This window comes from Solanum dulcamara, chromosome 12 (genome assembly GCF_947179165.1).
Source record: "Solanum dulcamara chromosome 12, daSolDulc1.2, whole genome shotgun sequence".
Classification (NCBI taxonomy): domain Eukaryota; kingdom Viridiplantae; phylum Streptophyta; class Magnoliopsida; order Solanales; family Solanaceae; genus Solanum; species Solanum dulcamara.
In genome coordinates, this window is record NC_077248.1 from 60289770 (window position 1) to 60315845 (window position 26076).

General features: G+C 31.9%; 1 protein-coding gene across 1 annotated transcript; it reads left to right on the plus strand.

Moving 5' to 3' along the window:
• The first annotated feature begins 7284 nt into the window (after positions 1–7284).
• LOC129877477 (reticulon-like protein B1) lies at positions 7285–9856 on the plus strand. The gene is made up of 5 exons (XM_055952987.1): positions 7285–7569; positions 8417–8597; positions 8684–8825; positions 9328–9397; positions 9492–9856. Exons 1-5 carry the CDS (start codon positions 7359–7361, stop codon positions 9659–9661), a joined length of 774 nt encoding a protein of 257 aa, XP_055808962.1. The 5' UTR covers positions 7285–7358; the 3' UTR covers positions 9662–9856.
• The last annotated feature ends 16220 nt before the right edge of the window (positions 9857–26076 follow it).

The following is a 26076-nucleotide window of genomic DNA, read 5'->3' on the forward strand; positions in this document are numbered from 1 at the left end:
CACTTCTGCTCTGACTTCTTCACCAACCAAGCCTCCCTCCTCTTAGTGTCCTTCCTAGTTCCTTAGTTTATTTTTGTTCTGACTATGCAGGGTGCTTAAATAACTAATTCTTTTTTTAGACATATTGTATATGTTGTGACGTATGTGTGTTTTACTGTCTTGTTCAGACAAACTAGTTGCCATATGTTTATCCTTGTTATGGAATATTTTTGGTTGGCTAATATCCGTAGATTAGATATTTTTCTTTGGTCTATTTTAGTCTTGGACTGTTGGTCCCTTCTGACCTTGATCTTATGTTTGTCCATGTCATGTTGTCGTCTTACTTATTTTCTTTTTGAGATGTCAAAAGGGGGAAGAGTGTGTGTTGTTATTGTTTGGACTGAGAACAGATACTGGTTGCATAAAGATGGAGTTGTTAATTTGTCATCATCAAAAAGGAGAAAATTGATGACCCACCAATGTTCTGGGTTTTGATAATGTCAAAGGTGAACCAGGTTCATATACGTTACAGGACATAAAGATTAAAACAAGGGCTACAACAAAAAGGAAATAAAAAGTCAACAACAACAAATAAGGAAAGTGATATAATAAGAACTCTTATAATGAGGACTCATAAAAAGAAAAAAATTAGGTGGACAAATAGTTTTCCAAATAGGACTCAATAAGGTTTATGTTTACACACTATAAAAGGAAAGCTACGGCATTAATTGTAGCGGCTTCTTGGAAAATCTGATCGAGAGTTTTCTGTCAAGCAAGAGGCAAAGGAGCAGTTCAAGAGAAAATGAAGAAAGAAGAACTAGAGTTGAGTTTTCTTTCTGAAAGTTAATTCATGTGTTTGAACTTTACTTAGGAATATTATTGAGTTATAATTTTCTAAGGTAGAAAGTGAGGCTTGTAACAAGAAGTGGATTTGACTTCTTGGAGAGTTTGAGTTGCGATTATAGTTAATCGTTAGAGTTTAAGGATTTGAGTTAATTCCTTGATTATTGAGTTGTAATCTAAAATTGCTTTTTGAAAAATTAGTGAAGTTTGGTGAAAATCTTACGAGTGTAGGTTGTGGTTTTTCTTTTCTTGAGCAAGAAACTTTTCCACAATAAATTTTGTGTTTATCTTTACTTTCACTTTCGTGTTACTAGTTCAAGAACCTGATTCTTGAATTTGTTTGATGGTATAAGTTTCTTTCAGTCAAGTCTCTTCGTAATCTCATATTGCTCAACCTCTTCATAATCTTCATATTATTCTGCCTCATAATCAAGTTGCAACTCAATGTTACCTTTTAGGCAATCCCACCTCGATGATTGGACAAATAGATTACATTTTCTTCTTGTGGATCAAGAAGCGCACATCCTTCTCGTACGATGTAGAGCTGCATATGAAACATTTGACCATAAATCACCTCATCAAAATAAGTGTTCTCTCCTCCCTCACCATAAACTTCACACTATGATTAGAGGTGTTAAAGCCGATAAGGCTATATAGTAATAAATACATTTTGTACCTTGAATGTTGTTGTAAGAACATACTAATATTATTATTTATAATAGTAAGAGCTAATTCTAGTTAATAAGATGTTAGTCATTTATTTTCAATACATTACCTTGAATGTTATTGTAAGAACTTTATGTATTAATAGGAAAATTTGAATTTCTTAATTCAAAGTTCTAAAATATTTTTGATAAAAAAAGTAGATATTTTTAATTTCTTTGTTTTCTTATATAGTACCTTTTTGTTTTTAAAATCTACAATATTGTTTCAAGTAAAAATAAAATTATAAAATTTACACTAATATGGGTTGTGGTGCAATGATGAAATTGTTTCATCCTTAACCAGAGGTCTCGGGTTTGAGCCTTGTGAATGAATTTTTTTTGTTGGGAGTGTCACCCCTAAATGAGTTTTGTAGTGCGCGATCCGAATTTAGTCGGGACTCATGAGCTTCGGACACCGGGTGGAAAATCAATTTTTTTTATAAGATTATATTAAAATTTTTGGGAACTTAAAATTTTATAGGCATAAAGAAATATTTATATTAACATCACTCTTGAGCTACCCCAAGTCTATGATATGAAACTGACACACGAAGTTGACAATCTGCAAATAAAGAACAAAGATATTAGATGGCAAAGTGCACAATTACCCCTTTTTGGTGTCGCTATTTAACTGACATCCATTATATATATATATATATATATATATATATATATATATATTTAGCAAGTTTATTTGTTTGGGGTAAAAGATTAGATAGTCCCTTCTGAAAATTGATAATTTCAGACATTTGTGTCTGAAAAGTGTGACCTTGTGAAGGCCGAACATCATATATATATTTTTGCTTGATGATTAGTATGACTTCCAAAAGCAAAAGTTCAAACATTTTTAACTCATGTGCATGTAAAAATTGGTTAAATTTAGTCATGTATGTTTAAATCTTCTCATGTAAATTTGCACCTCAGTCATACATGTAAAAACGGACTGTAATTACGATTTAGGAGTGATTTGGCTTGTGGAGCCGAAGCCACGTTCAGATTTATAGCCAGTTAAGAAATAAGTCAAGAAATGCTCTACCTTTTACGTGTGATTTAAAAAATTGTTTTATGTAATCAGATGTAATTAATTAAGATAACGATATAACCTAAAAGTTGATGATTAATTAATAACTTTGACGCGGAAAATCTCAATAAAAAATTGAAAAGTAACGGCAAGTGATTGCATTTAATTGTACCTCATAAGAAATTGTTAATTCTAAAAACTATAATCATATGAAAAAGGAAAATTATTTCAAGTGCCGATAAAGTGGAACATATCATTCACATTTTACCTACACGTTACTTTTATTTGTCATATTTTATTTTACGAAAGTCAATGGAACTTATTTTTGAAGTTAAAGTAAGATAATTAATTTAATATTTTGAATTTAAATCTTTAAAAACTATTAATATAAATTGTAATTTTTTTCATATTAATATGATTAAAAATACATTTTGAAATGTTGATCAAATTTCATACAGTTTGATTTATGAGAAATGCTTCTACAAAACTTATGTATATAACATACATGTATATACCTAAATAAGGATAACATATTTAATTGTACACCATTAAACACAAAAGTTGATTTGATGCATTGGTCCAACTCTTATCCTTTGCTTCTTTGCAACCAAGGGGTCTTGTGTTTGACTTGGTCACTATATTTTTGTGTTGCCAAAATCGAATTAGCAACCTCAAAATATATAGGGTCAAAACCATCAATCATGCATTGAAGTATGCTACACTTTTGTTTGATTTATATTTATTGATACTTTCAATTTTATAGTAATATATTCATCTTCTGAGTTAGCATTTGATTGTAAGTAAAAATAAATGGTGAGGGTAATTATTAAGTAGAATTGAAACAATAAGGTAGACCTTAGTGCCTTAGAAATCTTCAATTTCTAATCATTAGATTGAGAGTTATATGTCAAGATCAGAATAGAAAATAGTCAACGAGTCTCAGTCAATAACTATATATTATCAATTTAAAATCTTTTGATTTGAGTTTAAGGTTGGGTGGGTTGGTGGAGATGACGCTAAAAAAGATTTTGAAAAAAATATCTACCAATTGAGAAATTCAACAAGCTAGAATTCTGGTTTTAACTTAATAAATGCATTCTCAACAATTTATTTTCTGATTTTATTTTGGAATAATGGATAAGTACTTTTGAACTATGATCGAAATTTCAGCAACACACATTAACTCATAAAAAGGGGTTTTATTACCCTCCTACACTATTTTAAAATAGAATAAATACACTCCCAAAAACTGACGTGGCATAGAGTGTGTGCACACTCTCTTGAAGGCAAGTGATGAGTGAAAAAATTAGACACATACACGTCCTTTTTTAATTGATAACTTTACAACTAGTTAGTTTACAAAATTATTGACATTAAAACTTATATATATATTTAATTATCCTTGACATACGTACAAGTATGCATGTTGTATGTCATAAATGTGCATGTTGTTTGTAGCTTCTTGTTTATAATAGTAATTAGATAAAATTGAGTGAACTGAACTAGATCACCATTGATAATCTATCTTGAAGAATGAAAGAATAAAGATAATTAGAGTTAGAAGAAAGAGATCAGAAAGATGTGTATTGAAAAATAGTTAGAATTTGTAGAAGGAACTCCTTATATAGAGATTAGTTCATAAAATTAGTTAACTAACTAATTAATTGAACACTAACTAACTCAACAATCTAATATCATACTTAACTAACTAATGAAACTGTGGAAAACACTAATATATCCTTAATAATTAACTTTAAAAATAGTTAATTAATTTTAACATTTTCCGTCAAGTTAGGTATATATTTTGAAAGATATTGATTGTGCCTAACTTGGAAGTAGATATTGATGTTGAACTTTTGTCGGTTCCTTTACTTTTTCTTGTTTAATTTTTTTCTCTTATGAAATGACGGTCAATTCAATATATTTTGTTCTTTCATGAAAGAATGAATTGATAGCTATATGTATAGCTGATTTACTGTCACTAAAAATGTCAACTGGTGAAATTTTGACTTTTAATTTTTCCAATGAGCCAAGTAACCAAGTCAGCTCTAAGATTGTAGATGCTAAACTCTTGTATTCTGCCTCTGCAAAGGTCCTTGAGATGGTAATTTGTTTCTTAGATTTCCAAGAAACTGATGAATCGCCTAGTTTAATTAGAAATCCAGTAAAAGACTTTTGGTATGAACACAAGACTGTATGTTGGGATTAGGGGCAAATGTGAAGATAATAAACTATACAGACTCGTAATGGTGAAAGAGAGAGAAAGGCCTAAGACCTAGAACAAGTGAAGTGTATCAAGGATGAGAAAGATAAGGTATTGATGAAGGAGACTCTCATCAAGCAAAGACACCAAGTTGACTTTGATAAACTTTTGAACAAAAAAGGGGATGGAAACAGTGTGTTGGGTGATTTGGATCATCCTCACAGACATTGAATTTTTGAGCAGTGTATAGGTATATTAAGGTTGAGGAAGTTAAGCACGTTATTTTTAGGATGAGATGGAGAAGAGCAATCGAATCAGGTGAGATTCCGGTAGAAATTTGAAAGAGCACCTACATAAAAGGTATAAAGTGATTAACTGATTTGCTTAATGTTATTTTTAAGATGGTCAAAAGGTCCAAAAAATGAAGGTGGAGTATAATAATTATGTTGTAGAAGAACAAGGATATAATCCAAAGTTATAACAATTACAAGGACATTAAGTTGCTAATTCATACTACGAAAGTTTGAGAGTGAGTGATGGGGTTGAGAGTGGGGAGAAGTGTGTCTATTTTCGAGAATCAATTTGAATTCATGCTGGAGTAATCGACTACAAAAGTCATTATCTTGTGAGGAGATTGGTGGAGAAATTCGCAAAAAAAAGAAGAAGAAAGAGATTTACATATGATGTTCATTGGCATTGAAAAGTCATATGACAAAGTTCAGAGGAAAATCCTCTAGAGATACATGGAGGCTAGAGGTGTCTTAGTGGCTTATATTTGGGTGATAAAGGACATGTATAATGGAGCTAAAACTTGGGTTAAAATAACTGAAGGAGACTCGCGAGGCACTTTCTAGTGGAAATGGGGGTTACACCAAGGATCATCTCTTAGCTCGATCCTATTTGTCTTGGTGATGGATGAATTGATCCAGTCCATTCAAGATGAGATGCCTTGGTGTATGTTATTTGTAGATGGCATAGTATTAATTGATGAGTCGCACAAACAATTTAACGCTACGTTAGAGGTGTGAAGACAAACTCTGAAGTCTAAAGAGTTCAGGTTAAGCAGGACCAAGATGGAGTATTTGGATTGCAAATTCAGTGATGCAAGCAAGAGGCAGGTGTAGAAGTGAGGCTTGACACACAGACTATCTCCAACAGAGATAGTTTCAAGTATTTTGGGTCTCTAATCCTAAAAAGTAGAGACATCGATAATGATATCACACATCATATTGGTGCAACATGGATGAAGTAGAAGCTTACATCCAGAGTCTTAAATATAAGTTTTATAAAGTGGTGGTTAGAAAGACTTGTTGTATGGAGCGGAGTGCTAACCAGTCAAGAACTCCCATGTTACAAAAACTATGTCCTGAAAATGAGGATCATGTTGAGGTGAATGTGTGGTATACAAGGAGCGATAGAATTAAGAAGGAAGAACCACTGTCGTTTCGTCTAGCATGTACTCTCGGGACCTCCGAGTACGACAAAGTGAAAGGAGACAAGACTCACCTCCCTCTACTTTGTCAATCACAGCCATCTCATCTAGATATTCAGAATAAGGTAGGAGTGGCCTTTGCGATAGAAAAAATGAGGGAAGTGAGTTTGAGATGATTTGAACATGTGAAGAGGAGATGCGCAAAAATCCTAAGGAGCTGCGAGAGGTTGGTTGTTGTCACATACATGCATGCTATACTATTACTGCAATAACAAGCACATATAACACAAACAAAAAAATAAACTATCACCTATCTCGAAATAAGCCTTGAGAACTCTAACGAACTGAAGATTTCCCTTTTTCCAAGTTCTTGGCTCGTTCTTGGTCTAAAAAAAAATAAAAAATACAAAGAATCAATGAGCAATGACCTACAATACTCGAATTATATCAAAATTCTAACTCTTGACCACTTCCATGATCATCTCCCCCAACTAGGACTTTTTCCACAGGCCAAAACCTTCCCCTAAAAGAATTTTCATAGATTCTAAGGTCTAGAATCAAATTACAAGTTAGATGAATGATTAACTTACCTATGATGAAGAAGTAGGTGGAAAACTGAAAAGAACAAGCCCTAGGTTGATTCTGGTTTCTCAAAAACAAAGTAGCAAAACTAGAAATTGTTTTGGGACTTTTCTCACTTAAAATCCGCGATTGCCTCGCCATGGAGACACCCACTCCGCCATGGGGGCCTGCCATAGAGGGAATAATTCCGCCATGGTGGATTGCAGGAAGACAGAAACTCGCATCTCAAATTTTTATTTCGTAACACACCTTCAAATCATGACGTTTCCCAAATCATACTTATGAGATTTCAATGAGTATATTATTATTATTATTATTGCTGTCTGAACTAATTTTACAATGTCAACTTTAATTATTTTTTAAAAATATAATTTATGTCGAAATGCCTACTCACCGGCGGTGAATATTTTCAAAATTTAAATCTACAATACAAAAAGTACATTAATTTTTCAGAACTATTACTTTTACTTGAGGCTCGGTATATGACCCGTGCCTAGTGGTTCGGATGTCCGGTTCCGAGATATATAAACTCACTTTAGTCTTCACTGTTTCAATTTTCCAGTAATCGAATCGGAGCTCCGATCCATACCGAAAATGGCAGAGCAAGCTGAGCACAAAGAAGAATCATTGATGGAGAAAATAGCTGACAAGATTCACTTCGACCGTTCCTCCTCCTCGTCGGATTCCGATTCTGAGGTGAAACCTGCAACCGCGCCTGAGGCGTCGCCGTCGCCGGTTAAGGCCAGGATTTGGCGTCTGTTTGGGAGAGAAAAACCGCTTCACCATGTTTTTGGTGGAGGCAAACGTACACTACTTGAACTTTACTTTTTTATCTGCTTCAATTTCGTATATTCATTTGTTTGCTTTATGTGATTGCTTGTGGAGTAGTAATGATTTAGGATTTAGGGTTTTGAAGTATTCGTAAAGCATCTAGCGCCAAGACTTTGATTATGTATGTGTGTCATTTGTGGTAGACTTTACTATAATGTTGAGTAGTAGTAAATTAAGTTTAGCATTTAAGTTGCAGAAGGTAAGAGGGATGGGTCTATTATCTATCGCGTTTGTTAGAAGCTGAAAACAGTAATTTGTGAGTTACTAAACAATATCTTAAGGAATGTTGAGATCAAATATGCTTTTAGTTGCATATATGTTATGTTTGTATTCAAGTTCTTGATCTTATTTTTAACTGTCATACTGGGTCCTTTTCGAGTGTTATAGGGCTCGGATGAGGTTAAATTTCTTTGCATCTATTTGTAAGAGTGAAGTATAAGTAATGGGCTTTAGGCTATTGCAAACTCATGTTTGGTTGGTGTATGGGGTTGGTAGAGTTATATGAAGGTTTGCTATGAGCAGAGGCGGATTTAGGATCTCGTGAACATGGTTGCTCCACTTTAGAAAGGATAAAGTGATCCGTGTTTCTCTGTGTGAACAACTAACCTTTTCACCAAGTGCATCATTTAGCCTTTATGGTGCATGGATGCCAACAACTAATATCAGACCAGTTTTTAGAAAATCTATACATAAAAAACGTAATTTTGCGGAGAGACCATGGTTTCACGTGCCCTATAGTCATGGCTATAAATTCACCCTGGGCTATGAGTTGGATTTTTGAGAAGAGAAATCCCAATTTGATTATATCTGGTTTAATGCAGCTGCTGATCTATTCTTGTGGAGGAACAAGAAGATATCTGCTAGTGTACTTGGTGGAGCAACTGCAATATGGGTTCTTTTTGAATTGCTCGAGTACTACCTGGTTGGTCTAGTCTGTCACTTGTTGATCTTCACCCTTGCTGTCTTATTCTTGTGGTCCAATGCAACAACCTTTATTAACAAGTGAGCTTCTAGTTTTTTGCATTGATTGATACTGCAGTTTGCTTAGCCACTTGTTGGAAACAGTTTTATATGCATTCTTTTGACAGGAAACGTCCACACATCCCAGAAGTTCAGCTTCCAGAGGAGCCGATCGTTGAGATTGCTTCTGCTCTGAGTATTGAAATTAACCGTGCTCTTAGCGTGTTGCGAGAAATCGCAACTGGGAGAGATCTGAAGAAGTTTCTTGCTGTAAGTTGCTCAGCTACTGTGATTCCTTGTAGAAAGTTTACCTGAAACTCTGTTGTTCCTCCTTTGCCATCAGTCATACTGAAAAAGAAAACGGTAGCAATTTTCTTGTTCATCCTCATTAGATTTCAGGTCATGTGTCTCCTTTGACTGATACTGGCTCAGCTGAGAATAGGTTTTCTTCTTTTAGGTAATAAAGACAATTACAGTTTAAAAAAAACATGAATTGGATGCTTATTAGCTTATATATTTTCTGCAAATGCTCTATCTTTTGTCTTTTGACTTTTGGATTACCTATGCCTAATTAAGTTGGCCGAACTATCCTATCTGCTGAAGATACCTTCCTTTCTGACTATCAGGTACTCGAATCACTAAACATTTTTAGTTTTCTTGAATAGGGTCCAGAAGAGCTTGTGACATGCCATTCAGTGATGTCTCTATGATATTCTATATCTGTTAATTCATCGGAATCATCTTTGTTCACATAAATTACTCACTTTATCAGGTCGTTGCTGGTTTATGGTTCCTCTCAGTTGTCGGCAATTGCTGCAACTTTCTGACACTGTTCTACATATGTAAGTGCAAATTTTCAAGGTGTTCATTTGGTCCTTTTGTATTTCCTATCTGTCCTAAACTGATACTGATTGTATCTTCCTCTCAATGCAACAGCATTCGTACTCCTCCATACAGTTCCTGTTCTTTATGAGAAGTATGAAGATAAAGTGGATCCATTAGTTGAGAAAGCATTGGAGGAGATCAAGAAACAATACGCCGTCTTTGATGCCAAAGTTTTGAGTAAAATTCCCATAGGGCCATTAAAAGATAAGAAAAACGCGTAGTTGTGTTGTTGGGTGCTGTGAGTTTTCAGAATTTTAGTATACTATTTCTTGTGTTTACATAGGCCTTTAGGCATCTTATTTATCTGCCTTTGGTACTTTATTACCTACTGGGAACTCTACTTGCCAATATATTGAAAGTTATAAACATTGTATCAACATATTAAGGTAGTTGAATATTAAATTATATTCTGCCCATACCTTTTTTGTTGCTTCTGTTTATTATATCAAATAAATTCTGCACTATTCTTTTACAGTTTCAAAATTTATTTTTGATCTGTTTCATATTCATCTAATATGATAAATGATTGGTACACTCGAGATTAAATAGCTATGCCTCGGTACTTAGGATCAGCTATATGAATCCTCGATCATCTTGTGTTTTTAATTAAATTTATTATCATGTTTAAGGCTGGTTTTAATCCTACTATAACCATTCTCCTTTATTCGAGTTTGGAATCAATAATATGAGTAAGCTCACTGAATGGAGACACAATATTGGTACACTAAAGCATCACAATTGCCCAATATTATATGAAACAAGCAAGACTTTTTATTTTATTTTTATGATACACCTGCAAGTACGAGAAATAGTTTAATCACTGTCGTGATACTTAGTTATACTTGAATAACTCTTTTATTATTAATGGAAAAGGGTCATATATATGTCCTTATACTATTGAAAATAGTTTAAATATACTCTTCGTTATATTTTCGAGCTATATATACCCCTTATGTTATACTTTCGGTTCAAATATACCATTCTCATTATATTTTGGTACAAATCCGCCCTTAATTTTAACGGAAGAATACTTGAAAAGTTCAAAATTAAATAACTCATTCCCCATTTTAAATATTTGATTTTTTTAGGAATAAATAAAATTTTCAAGTACTAATTTGAGTTTTTTTCCCTTAGGAATGACAATGCAGAATGCGTTGCATAATTTTAAGTACGAATATATAAAATTTCTAAATACTAATTTGAGTCTTTTTTTTCTTACAAAATGAAAAGACAGAAAATGCTGCAAAATTTTAAAAAATTTACTCACATCTCTTATTAATATAGCTATATTAATAAAATATAAAATATAGATGCAGAATTCCTTTAGCCAAGAAATACACTGCTAGCGTATCAAAATTTATTCAAAATGTTGATTAAACAACATACGTAAATATAATATAATCATCCTAGCAATCAAACAGTCATGATAATCGAAAATGTAAACTCCCGTTGAACTTTTTTTTTTTACTGAAGTGACACATCTCACCTTTTTTATTTTTAAAATATAAATAACTTTTGAGAAAAAAAATAAAAATTTAGGGTTATATTTAAAATCGGGAATTAGTTATTTAATTTTGAGTTTTTCAAGTATTCTTCTGTTAAAATTAAGGGCGAATTTGTACCAAAGTATAATGAGAAGGGTGTATTTGAACCGAAAGTATAACATAAAGAGTATATTTAAGCCATTTCCAATAATACAAGAGTATATTTGACCCTTTTCCGTATTATTAAATAGTAATAAAAATAGTTGAGTAACTTTGGTACAACATAGTAAACTATTGACACACTTAATATACTTCTGCTATCCTTAATGAAATGATTTACAATGACATAAGTATTTAAGGATTATTTTAGATCACAAATTTCAATTTATTTTTTTTAAATATCGCGTCAAGTCAAATGGTACCATATAAAATGAGACAGGCGAGTAACTTCTAACAAAAAGGTTTGTAGCCAATAACACTCACTATCTAAGAGCCGTAAAGGACTATTTTCTCCATTAATGATCTCCACCAGCACTGATGCAGTGTTTATATTCTTTGATTTAAATAATATATAGTTGAAGAAAATTTTAAAGTCATTTGAAACTTCAAATTAAAATCTTAATAACTATTTTATGAGCTAATGTGGTTGGAATTCATTGAAAATATTTTAATGAGGCTATATACAAAATTTGAGAAAGATTAGGATGATTTAGACTAATTTGGAGTCAAAATTCAAAGCTGAAATTAGGTTGACAAATATTTTTGCTACACATGTATATCATTGTATATATATTACGTTTATATCACACATTGATGTATATCAATATACACAAATATAGATGAGGAATGCATTCACACACACAAATGTAACCCAAACAAAATCATAAAAGAATTGATCTATGTGATAACCACAAAGTGAATTTTTTCTACGTCAACTCTAATGATTTTTTTCAAAATTTGGCGCACTTGTTAACAAAAAATTAAAATTAATTGATTATATTTGCTAAAATAATATATAAGTAACAAATCCTCCAACTCAATCTACACAGAAATTGTTACTTCGGATCGGTCAATGATACTTGGTGAGTACACTTTGATCTCCATATTCATACTATACTTACTGCACTCTTTTACGCAAATTTAGATTTGTACACCAGTCGAGCGCCCGCGTGGATCTGCTTGACTCAATAATTCTTTGGAGATCTCGGGTGAGCTGTCTGGCTGTTCCATAGTACCAGATTTATTCTACCTTTGCTTATTCTGTCTTTCTCATTTTTAGATCATTGTATTGAGTTACTTTCTGACATTGTATTTGTATTTTAGAGGGTCTTTACTTATGACACCAAGTTTTGAGGTGAACTTGTTATTTTTTGTGTTTAGTTTACGATTATGAGACATCAATTTATGACTTATGTATATCTCTCACATTTAATTTTCGCTTAATAACTAAAAATAGATTATGATTCGCTTACCAAACTAAATGTAGGTGCCATTTCACTATTAAATTTTGAATCGTGACGAAATCTTATGGGTTTTACAGTATAATTGTAATTTTAAATTTATTTTTCTTAATATTAATGATACATATTATGATTTTATTGGTATGTGACATACATTTGTTTGCAAAAAGTGGATGACCATCAGACGTTAACATTACATTTTGCTTGAAAAATTGTTTTAGTCACATACAGTGTAATGAATTCAGAAGAGGAGCCTTGTGGTCAGGTCTTTCTCCGGATTCCGCACATAGCGGGAGCTTTAGTGGACCGAGCTGTTCTTTTATAGTGTAATGAATTTAGTTTCATTTTCATTGCTGGATTGATACTTAAGAATTTTGGAATAACTTGAGCTTGATGAGCTAAAACTTTTTGTCTTCACCTTTGCTGTTATTTATGGGGTACGTACTAATTATTAAGTTTGAAGCTGATGTGACAGTAACTAGCTAAATTGAATGAATCGTTGGTCCCCTTGCAATTTTTTTTTAGTTTTGTTAAGGCAGAATACATCCACAATTGACCTTAAATTTACTGGTAAATTGAAAATCTGAACACATGATAAAATTTTTCTATTCAGACTCCAATTTTTGAAAAGTTTTTACACGTGTTTTCTAGCGCTTATTACGTAGATAAGTTAACTACATAAAATACGTTACGTCCTTTAGTTATGTGCATCAGCGTAACTTCAATCGGAACAGACCGAAGGTTTTATAGCTTATATTTTATGAAGTTAACTTATTTATGTAATAGACGCTCGAGAATGAACACAAATACTTATCCATTCAGAAGATAGGAGGCCTTCTACCTTGAATAAAATGTACAATTCTTCAGCACAAGTCTCTCTTCTATATTTGTACATAAGGAAACTAAAGCATTATTTATATCAATACGATGAATCTTGCAGTTTGGACAAACCATATGCCATTCTAGAAACATGAACTGCAACGATGTATGTCTGCGTGAACAGCGACTAAACTAAACATTGGCAACATCAACGAAACCACAATGTCTTGGTCCCCTCCCTTCACCTTGTAAGTTGGAATTTAACTCAATAAAGATAACATCATATTCAGTCTAATTCAATAAATAAGGTTTGAGAAAAGTAAGATATATGTAGACCTTATCCCTATGCACTACTAAAATATACTCCTTTCGTTCTTTTTTACTTTGTCAAATTTTGACTTGACGTGCTATTGAGAAAACAATGATTGATATAGTAAATTTACCTTTTACCCCTATTAATTGGCAGAGTTTTCAACATATCTATTAACTATATTTTTCAAAAAATTATCTCAATGTCAATAAACTGAGGGTATAATAAGAAGAAAAAAATTGTCCTTTCTTGATTTGTCAAAATTGACAAGTAAAAAAGGAAATAAAATTAGAAAATAATTGACAAGTAAATAGGAACGGAGGGAGTAACTATTTTCCTACAGAGAAATGTTCAGTGGCTATTCCCTAAATATTTTGATTGGATCGGTGAGAAAAGAAAAAATAATAATATTTTCATATGTAAATATTAGGAAGTTTTTCATTATTTCAGTGAGAATTTGTTTCCTACCATGCATTTTCATAGAGAGTTGGTTCGAAGTAAATGAGTGAAAAAATCATGTTCTATAACACAAATTTTTCACTGATTCACGATAAAAAATTATTTGTATCTAGTGACCTTGGGTAGAGTGAACGGATCTAGTGGAGCAGGAGGGTGTTCACCCAAACCTCCTCGACAAAAGATCATATTGTATATAAAGGATAGATTTTCGTGTTTATATACATATATAATTTTGAATTCCACGAAAAACATAGCAAAAAGTTAACTTAGCGGTCCTGAACATTCAAAATGCACCCCAACACCAATGTTCAATTCTTAGTGATTGAATTATTTTTTATATTTTTATTATGAATTTTCTAGATCCTCCTTTAATAGGAAAACTATTTCTCATAGAATATTAGTGAGTGAAAATTTGCTGTGACTAGGAGAAGTGTTTAGAATTGGATTTTGCTGTTGTGAACAGCCACACTACAGTTGCCTAGCTACCGCTAAGATTACCTAGTTGTTTTATTCTGATCTAGGAATTTGTCTGGAGAGTCCATAGGCAGACTCATCATGATGGGACCTTGTACATTTAAAGATCATTTTGACACTGTACAAAATTTGAACCCTTTTAATTATTGGACTTTATAGGGTTTCGATTAACTTATTTTGATGGATTGAGACGAGTGTCATCACATCTGATTTTGAGTTATGACAGATTATTTATTGAACTTGAAATTGAGGATTTTGAATTGGAGAATTTGGGGTTTTTCATGAACTTTGAACTTTTGAGTAAATTGATGATTCCGGATTGATTAGAGTTCCTTTTGCGAAACGGTTTTTGCTAATAGCTTCCTTATGTTGTAAGGAATGTTTTCATGTAAAAAAAATTCAGATTTACCCTTCTTTTTTGGAATTGAATTTTTGGATCGATTTCGATCTGATTTTCAAAAATTATGTTTTGGGTGTCGTTGAACTTGTATTCGTATTGAAAATTCATATTTGACTAGATTTTTTTTATTCGGAGCACCGACGTAAAGGCAAGGCTCAAATTTCGGAGTAGTTGGAGTTATATTCGAGGCAAGTAAACTTCTAAAACTTTGTTTAACCTTGTAGGATCTTGTATTCTTGTTTTGTATGTCGAGGAGTAACTATTCGACTATGTGGTTGAACTTTATAATGAAGAAATGGGGTAATAAATGACAATTTGATGAGTTATAATGATATGTTCGATATGATTAAGCCTTTGACTAATTGTGGATATGTGAATAGATTGTTGTGATATGAACTATGACTTCTTGTTGATATCATTCCATTATTGTGATTTACATGAGCATTGCTTATTTGCATTGTATCTGATATATTGAGATGGAATTGATTTGAGGATTATGCCGAAAGAAAATAGTTTCGGCGATGCTAAAGGAAAATGGTTCCGACAAGTGATAATTATGCTAAAGAAAAATGGTTCCGGCGATGGTGAAGGAAAATAGTTTTGGCTATTAATATTTATTTCAAAGGAAAATGGTTCTGTTAGATACATGGTCCTTGTGTGGCCCCCGCGGGTTCCGGCCTGCTAGTCAGCAGACATGCATCACTAGGACAGACATGTATCACTATACGTGACATTGCATTACACTACATTGCATCATACATCTTTTTCCATTTGTAGAATATGTTTACCTCTGATATTCCTGTGACTTATACTATTGATTGGTGTGATTTAACTGAGACTTGAGTTGTACTGTTGATGATATATGTATACTTGTGCTGTTAAAACTGTTAGATTGGGATGATTTCTATGCAGTGTTATACCCCGCACTTTTGATACATGGGAACATCTATTTAGTTTTAAAGCTACCATGTGATCCATGTGATCCATGTGATCCAAGACGTTATCAAAATAACTCTAAGAAAGGGAGGATGAGGTTGCCGCAAATTTTTCATAAGCTAGCTCGATTTGAGTAGTGACGAGTGAAAATAGGTTTGAAAGGATGTGAAAGGAGTTGGAGGTCAAGTAGTGAGTTGTGGTAGTAGGTCGCGTAAGCTATCAACTTGGACGTCTTACATAATTAAGCTACGTGAGTGCATGTCGAGCTTAAGTAGCAATGATTACATAGGTTCTTAAAGTGAGACGAGATTTCGAACCCACGAAAGAGGAATAAAGAGATGACACACCTACTTGGAACAAGTAGGTGATGCACCTACTTGGACCAAGTAGGTGACACACCTGCTTGGGTGGACCCCACCATGCCACATTGCGGCATATGGGTGGCTGCCTAAGGGCTGGACACATGTCACCCTTAGGGGATGACACGTGTCACTCTCCAAAGAAGGGTATATAAGCTGAAGTTATGACTAAGGAATTCATTATTCATCTTTTTACTTGAGAAATTTGAGAGAAAAACTAAAAGGAAGAGGAGAAAGAGCTACGGCTATGGCTGCCAAGGAGGAGCTTCGAGTTTTGCTCTGTGAATTCATTATCTAAGATATTCTTCGACTAAGTGGAGGTGTTTAACAACGTAAATAAATTTTTGGAGCAGCAAGGAGGTCGATGCGAACCTACAACTTTCGGCAAGTTTTTGAAGCTAAGTTGTTAAAGTATGGCTTGATTCTGTTTTCACACATTTGAGTAAGGGTTTAAGCATGTTATGGATGTGTAAATATGGGTTGGAAATGTGAAAATATGCACGTTACTGCTGAAGGATGCTGCAAGTCGTGTAGGGGCTGTTTTGACGTTATTCTAGTTGGCTTAAAGTTTAACTAGTTTCGTTGTTATTGTGGTGTTGTATTTGAGGGTGATTTGTACATGTTAAAGGGCTGAAAATGTAGCTATGGATGGGTATAAGTGTTGTTGGTTGCAGCCATGTTGTGGTCCCTTCCGTGTGGTTGTAATTTTATGAAATAAAGATTGAAAACCGTATTTTAATGCCATAGTTTTGAGTGGGCTGTTTGAAGCTTGTATTGAGTAGTATTATATGACTGCTAGTTGTTGGTGGTAGTGTGATTGTACTACTCGAAGGTCACTTGAAAGTTCGTATAGGGCAAGGTATAGGGGAGATGCTGCCCAATTTCCGATAACTTCTCAACTAGTCGACATACTAGTCGAGAAGCATGATCAAGGAAGTGATTCCTAAGGATAATTGGTTGTAGATTTAGAAGCTGGAAAGTCAAAGGTTCTTAATGGTAATGTTATCTTCGTGCTAAATAGGTTAAAGGAGTAACGAAGCAGGCTTGGTTGCAGTTGGTCTACCAAAGGTATGTGAAGCTATCTTTCTTTTCTCTTGGCATGTCTTAGCCATAAGTGGTTTGTATATGAAATGTGGGGATAATTCCATTCATAAAACTCCAAGCATGATTCATAATTCTTATCCACTTCTTGATGTTAGAACTTCTGCAATAATTGAGTTATTGCCTTTCAAGTCTTCTATGTGATGAAAAGTAGTACATGTAAAGCCTATCTCTTCTTTCTTTTGGAATGTCTTAAATGTAAGTGAAATAACATATGATATGAGTTTGGAGGTAATTCCATTTATAAGTTCTGGGTATAACTCGTGACTCGTATCCACTTTTGAATATTAAAGGTCTTAAAATAGTTGAACTACTATCCTCGAGCCCTATATATGTTGAATAATAATGGGATGTATAAGCTCCTATCCCTAAGGGCTCTACGATGACAAATGTCTTTGATCCCATAAGTTGTTTAGCAGCATCTTGATACATGTCTATGATTCCTGAGGCTCCATTTGATACAATCCTTAGTGACATTTGCAGGGTACTTCAGATGATTCCTACCCTGACCTTCAAGTGATGGTTCACTTGGTTACTTCATTGAGTCTCAGATAATAATTTAAATTATGTGTGGTTACTCATTACTCTGCTCCTGTATATTGTAACACATCTTTCATCGAGTTTCGGACAGTATATGTCATTGTGCTCAATTTCACTATATTGTTTACCAAGTCCCATAATGTGTCGTACATGATATATATATATATAGATTGGGCCGTACGTACCTCATCATTATTTTACTATATAAGGATCGGACCGTACGTTCCTTGGTATTATTTTACTATATAAAGATCGGGTCGTATGTTCCTCGACATTATTATATGTATATAGGGATTGGGCCATACGTTCCTCGGCACTAACAGATATGATACCGGTATATGACAGATTCACCGAGTTCATAATAGGTCGGAAATGATAGATGATATGAGCATGCATGATTTTACTTCATAAAGCACAAGCATAAGTGTGCACTACTCTATTCATCGAGTCCCTTGTTGGAGGGTCGGGTACGGTTTATGGACATATGATGAAATCATGATATAATGGTAATACCGAGTTCCAAAATGGGCTGAGTACGGTACATGATAATGATATGCATGATTTCACTACACAAGATGCAGGTACAGTAATTTATTGATTATTATACTTGTCTCCTGAATCCTTATTTCAGAGGTGATCCTATTTATGATATGTTATGCTTTATATACTCAGTACATATGTCGTACTGACCCCCTCTCTTCGGGGGGTTGCATTTCATGTCCGCAGGTACAGACACACATTTTGGGGATCCGTCAGCTTAGGATTTCCACTCAGCGATGTTGGAAGAGCTTCATTGTATCAGAGCCTAAACTGTTGGCATTGTACTATTGATGTATATGTTTGTTGATTCAGGGGTACGATGGGGGCCCTGTCCCGCCATATGATACCGTTAATACTCTTAGAGGTCTGTAGACATATATATGTGGGTTATATGTAAGTTTTGTTCAGCTGTGTCCATATGATGTGCTGTAATATGTTATGGCAGTCTTGTCGGCTTGCGTGCCCTTTCATGATATGATTAATCTATCTCCTCAGGAGACAAATGAAAGAGGCTACCTGTATATGAAAATGTATGAGCCATTAGGTTTCTGATGTAAGGTATCACAGTGTTCATAGTTCGACTTGACCATAGCTGATGGATATGTATACGGGGATCCAGGTCGGACCCTAGTCACAACCTACGGGGTTGGGTCGTGATATGCAGATTGTAGTTTGAGGGGTTTGGTTGATATGACAGGAGTACTTGCATTCTATTAGCTTTGCTTAGTCTTAGTTGTTCATTTTCTAGGTACCGTGTCGGTGGTACTCACTCCTTTCTATCTACGCTTGTATCGGTTTTGAGTTCGGACAATGATTTAGTTCTCTTTCTCTTCATCCAAGGCTTACAGGGGAGACTTGAGAGTTAGATGTTGATGCCGACGATCTTCCTTGTTCCTCTTTACTCTTACTTTGTTCTATTCGAGTGACAAAGATTTTGAGATTTGTATTTATTTTCATTATCGTTGTATTAGAGGCTTGTATATGTGACAACCAATCTTTTGGGGGTTGTGTAGTTGACTAAAATTTCCGCTTTTGTATATTATCTATCTATTCTAATATGTTTTCGCATTATTTTCCGAAATTATTGGGTTTAGACTGACTTATCCAGTGGAAATACATAAGTGCCATCGCACCCATATTCAGGTCGTGACAAAATGTTCAGTGGCTATTCCCCAAATATTTTGATTGAATCGGTGAGAAAAAAATAATATTTTCATACGTAAAAATTAGGAAGTTTTCCATTATTTCAGTGAAAATTTGTTTCCTATCATGCATTTTTTCAGTGAGTTGATTCGATGAAAAATGAGTGGAAAAATCATGTTCTATAACATAAATTTCTCACTGATTCACGATAGAAAAAAACATTTGTATTTAGTGACCTTGGTGGGTAGAGCGAACGGATCTAGTGGAGCGGGAGGGTGTTCATCTGAACCCCCTTGACAAAAGATCACGTGTGTATATATATACATATAGGATAGATTTTCGTGTTTATATACATATATAATTTTGAATTCCATGAACTACATGCAAAAGGTTAACTCATTGGTCCAGAACATTCAAAATGCACCCCAACACCAATGTTCGATTCTTAGTGACTGTATTATTTTTTATATTTTTATTTTTCAAATCTCTGAATGAATTTTCTAAATTCACCATTAATAGAAAAACTATTTTTGATAGAATGTGAGTGAAAATTTTCTCTGACCAGGAGAAGTGTTTAGAATTGGATTTTGCTGTTGTGAACAGCCACACTACAGTTGCCTAGCTACTGCCAAGATCACCTAGTTGTTTTATTCTGAACTAGGAATTTGTCTAAGGAGTCCAAAGACATAGTCTCATCTTGATGGGAGCTTGTTCATTTAAAGATCATTTTGACACTGTACAAAATTTGAACTCTTTTAATTATTGGACTTTAACTTATATATGTAATGATTGTGTAAAAATAATATAATATCAAGTCATCTAAAAAGTAACTAATAGCCCATGATAAATGAAAATATAATGAGTTAAATCTTTTAATTTTTTCTATTATACCATATTTTTTTATTATATTCAAACCTTTATCAGCTCACTTTATTTAATAATACATGATCACAAGCTCTCTTTTTTTTTTTTACACAATGGAAAGTACATGAGCACAAGTGCATGTATAAAACAAATAACAAAAAGAATTGATGACCCCATGCTTCAAAATGATCATTGATAAGACCAAAAGAGTTTTAGAACAATGTTTTGTATAAAGAATATTACACCATGTGCATAGACATTTTATACATTTGTATAGCTAGTACGATAAAGACTATGTAACACACTTTACATTCCTTGAATTCATCAATCTAAAAGGCAACATAATAATGTAACCACTTTTGACATGAGAATTTTATGTGCAATGGTATCTTATCTGATTTTTCAACTTTTAATATGAGTTCTTAATGTTTGTCTATATTCTTGCTTAACATACAAAGACTAATTGATGAAATTTGTTCTTAGATACGTTTCTAACTAGATACTATATCACGAGTAAAATAATATGATAGTAAAGAATGCACAATTTTTTTATATTTAAAATTACTTGATTTTAACTAAACTACACTTGTAGGAATTAACTAAACTCCACCAAAATAAAACTTACAATTAAATAATCCTAAGAAATTAACTCTAATTCTTTAAAATCAAGTGACAAACGTGTTAGTAAAGTAGGGAATTATTTCTTATTAGGACAAAAAGATCATCTACTCGTTCAAACAATTGTAATAATTACCATGTTATGCCCCATTCCCTCAATTATTACTAGCAGTTATAACTCAATTATCTCTGTGATCTGATGACAATAAGATGATATGAACCTTCACATGATGTATGTCGATATTTTATACATTTTTAGTTAGTTTTGAAATGAGAACTACACTTCCTTCCATCGCTTTTACTTATCCACAATACACTTTATACACCCATAACTAAAATAAAAAATAAATTACATATTTTATCATTATATTCATATTAATTAGCATATAAAATCTAAATTAAATTTTGAAATGGATAATTAATATTAATGATAAGTATCAAAAACACACTTAAACTATTTTATTTTTTGAGTTTCATACTTGAACTATTGGAAGTGTGAGTTTTATACCTAAACTATCGCTAATTAGTTTGAGAAACACATCTTAGTGGTGTGTGTAATATACTCTCTCTATTTTTTTTAAAAAACATTACCACATGGCATTCCACATGAATAAAATATTCCACCTTGACAAAAATTAAATCAATTATTAATATTCGTAACCCTTCCTAAAAATGTTATTATTTTTATTTTCTTAAAAAATTGTTATTATTTTTTTTATTAAAAAATAAATTATATTCACTCAATCTAACCTTCTGCTCTTAATGTTTTTTTTATATATATATTTTTCATTTTGTGTTAGATATGTACATATATTTTTAGGACAATATTTTTTTCTACTTGCATATTGAATATAACAACAATAAAAGTCTTGCAGTACGTAAGTAAAAATTATTTTTCTAAAATCATATGTATATATCTAATACAAAATGAGAAAAGAATTTGGAAGCCGAGGGTTGGGTGGGGTGGGCTAGAATTTTCTTTTAAAAATCTAAAATAATATCTAAATTATTATTTGAAGGGGGTGGGGATGAAGTAAGATGTTTTTTTTTTAAAAAAATAATTATAAAAGAAATTTAAAAAATAAAACTAAAAAAATTGGAGGGGAAGGGGTATGGTGAGAGAAAGTGGTGGAGTTGGAGAAGATTTATATATATTTGGGGGGGGGGGGGGGGTAAGTAATATTTTTATCTTTAATTTTAACAAATTCTAATAATTTATTTAATTTTTGTTTTCGTCCATGTGAAGTGTGATGTCACAAATTTTTTTTACATGAAAAAGAGAGTGTAATACACACACCATAATATGAATGCACGTAATAAAAGATAAATATGTATTTTTCAAATAATAAGTGATAGTTTATCTCTTCATATTACAAGTAAAACAAGAAAAAAGTTATCCTCTTTGCTTCCAACTCTATATTTGTTAAAATAAAATACTTAGTCAATTTCACGGTGTATAACCAAAAAGAATAAAATACTTAGTCAATTTCACTGTGTATAACCAAAAAGATAAATAGTACCTTATCCTCCACGAGAAAGAAACTCATCCGTGTTTTAAGGAGCACCATTGGAAGTGAACAAATTGAGACGAAGATTGGGAAAAAAAAACAGTCAATGGGACAAGTAGAATGTCTTAAAAAAGGTGTTGGACCCATAAGAAACACAAATGCAATGAATTAAGTAATGCTTTCAAATTTCAAATAAGATAAAAAATACTTTAATTGGGTGGTGTTTTTCTTCTATATACAACAAATGAAAGAAAGACAGACAAGGGTACTTTATGAGCCCGTTTGGATGGGCTTAAAAAAAGTAACTTTTATGTATAAAGTGCTTTTAGAACTTTGAAATGCTGAAAGTTATTTTTATAAATAAGCAGTTGAGTGTTTGGATAAAAGTGCTTATGATGTGAATTTTAGGTTAAAAGAATAAAAAAAAGGTAGTTTGAGAATTTAATTAAAATATAAAGGATATAAAAGTAATTTCCATGGTCAAAGAAAATGACTTTAAGCACTTTGGAAAAAAAGTTAGAAATCCTAACTTTTCATTTTTTACTGATTTTAAGAACTTTATGGCTTAAAGTCAGCATTAGACAAACACGTCCAAAAGCTAAAAAGAGGCTTTAAGTTGGTTTTGACCAACTTAAAGCCAATCTAAACGGGCTCTATATATCTTTTTAGGGGGATATGGTTTTCTTGTAAAAATATATATATATAATCATTATTGATCTTATATTAAATTAATATTTTTTTTTATTATTGTATGTGCATTTAGAAGCAACTTAATACATCAGACAATGTAACCCACAATAAAATTTGCAGTATATAATATCATTTAGCTAGTCAAACTACAATATATTCTAATTAAATATATGATCATATGATAAAATATTTTTATTAGACATACTTTAAATTTAAACTTTGAAAAAGCTTTATGAGTGTTCTCAAACACCTTTTATGTGGATAATTTAACTATTGAAAATATGTCGATTCCTTTAATTATATACATCAATCTCAATTGAAAGAGGCCTGAGATTTTAAGGGGTATTAAAGTCGATGTGTATAATTAAAGGATGTGATAAATATATATTTTAAGTGTTTTACTTATCCATGCAATGGATACTTAAGGACATACGTAAGCTTTTCCAAAGTTTGAGTAAAAAAAATTTCTAGTAAAAATACTTTATTAAATATTTAGATACTCAATTGAAATTGATTATAATTCTAGCGCCTAAATAAAATATTGTGATATATAATTTTAAAAAAAAATCAATGTAGTCTGCTTTTTAGGGGTGGTCATTTCGTTAAAAAAACAAATTATATAAAAATTATAATGCAGAGATTAATAATACCAGGATATTCATATTGGTTGTTTCGTCTATCACACTAAAATTAAATACAGTTGTTTATTTTTTAAACAAAAAAGCAATGAGTTTTTGGATATATATATATATGGTTGGATGCACCTTTATAGGTGTTTAGGAAAAGGATAAGGATATATAATTTTATCCCTTTGATGCTTTATCCATTTATAAGTTACACATGAATAAGAAATAAAGTTATTCATATACTTATTTTTGTATAATTTATACGATATATTTAGTATATAGATAGAAAATAAATTATTTATGTATAAATTTAATACGATATTTGATTGGCATTTCAAAATCTCGCATAATTAATACATGTATAAATTATTAGAGAATCTATGTATTACTTTATATAGGATAAAAGAAGGAATAACTAACAAATGTATAACTAACATATGAATAACTAATCCATGCATAACTATTACCTACATAAAATAATACATAAATTCACTCATAAATAATCTTTATTTTACTAATACTTGCATAATTCTAACTAGCTACCAAACAAAGAGTTATTTGATTTGGATTGTATGAATATAATCTACAGATAAGAATATGCATAAGTTTATATCATATTTTGTTGAGATTTAAAAAGAAATAATTAATCTTCCATAAAAATCAGTTCTTTAGTTTTTTTTCTCCATAAATAACATATGCTTAAATGCATAATATACTTTAATATGATTTGGTCAATTGACCTATATATATATGAGAAAATTAATATTAAAAATATTATATAATTACTGAGAGAAAAATTTCCTCAAAAATAAGGCTCTTTTAATGACTATATTATGGATGCTCATGAATGAAAAACATTTTTTTTTTATTTATAGAAGTTCGAAATTTCTCCTACAAGAAAGGATAGATATAATAGATCAGTCATTTTCCACCAAAAAAAACTTTTCGAATTAAAATACAATTATGCTAGAATAGAATTCAAAAAGGTAGGAAATTTTTTGACAAACCCTAACAACATGATTATCTCACGATTTCACCGTGTGTATTTAAATAGTGAAATTTGCATTTTTATATAAATAAAAGAATTACTTGGATGGTAAGTATCTTTCACCTCCAACCGTAAAGTTATAAATTCAAGTCACCAATTGAACATAAACGATGAAAGCTCCTAGAATAAAGAGGTTAAAAAACATCCACACACACATACAAACACACACACACACACACACACACATATATATATATATATATATATATATATATATATATATATATATATAAGATGTGGAATAGTTAATCGTATCAGATATCTCAATCAATAAAATATCTTTATCTATTCTATCTCGCCTTCCAAGATAAAACCTCAAGACTACAAAAATATCAAGGATTTCATTGGAGAAATTCTTACTCTTCTTTTATGGATTTGATTTTATGTACAAACAAGTAGGTGATGGCTCAAGTTATGGTTTTATCTCCTAGCAAACGCCTTTCATAGGACCCCCTTGTTTTGCTTCTTTATATTTATTGACTGAGTAGTCCTTCTCAAGTAAGGCACAAAATTCTTTTGAAGCTCGTTTCGTGTTTGACAATTTTAGATCAAATTATTTATTTATATTAATATTTTATTTAATACATATAAATTACATTCAATATTTAATAAATAAAAGAGATTATAATTCAATTCATTAGACTCTGAGTTTCTCTTAGGAGATTGAAGAAGCCCTTTGATGAGTTTAGTACTGTGGTGTTCTTAACTTATTCGTACTATCGATAGCAACACTTGTCTGGATAGTAACGCGTGAGTATATGATCATAATTAATTATCTTTTCTTTCCCAAGAAGAGCATTATTGAATATTCTCATTCCATCTGTCTTTAGTTGTCCACTATACTATTTTAGGATATTTAATAATATTTGTTCAGTTTATAAAATTAATGAATAATTTATCATGATGTGTCTATCTTGCCCTTACTATTTTTTCTCATTTTTTTCGAGCAATAGAAATCTTTGCACATAGATGCATATTATCTCAATTCATATACATGTACACTCTATCACATACATAAACTCTTAATTAGATATATACATGCGTGAGTTGTTCCTATAGATGCATATAATTAAATGTATCTACTTAGCATATGTATTCGAGATACATGTATTTAAACGCGCCAAATACATATATCTGAGATAAAAATATGAAAGGAATTGTAATATCAAAAAGGCATGAAAAAACAGATAATTAGCCCCTAAACTAGTGGGACTTGTGTTATTTTCCCTACATAGATTATATACTCATTATACACAA

What these genes read in the sequence shown, in the direction of transcription:
- LOC129877477 (XM_055952987.1), top strand. Translation starts at nt 7,359, where the DNA reads ATGGCAGAGCAAGCTGAGCACAAAGAAGAATCATTGATGGAGAAAATA. An exon ending in TGTTTTTGGTGGAGGCAAAC is followed by an intron (nt 7,570 to 8,416) that starts GTACACTACTTG and finishes GGTTTAATGCAG; the next exon opens with CTGCTGATCTATTCTTGTGG. An exon ending in TCTGACACTGTTCTACATAT is followed by an intron (nt 9,398 to 9,491) that starts GTAAGTGCAAAT and finishes TCAATGCAACAG; the next exon opens with CATTCGTACTCCTCCATACA.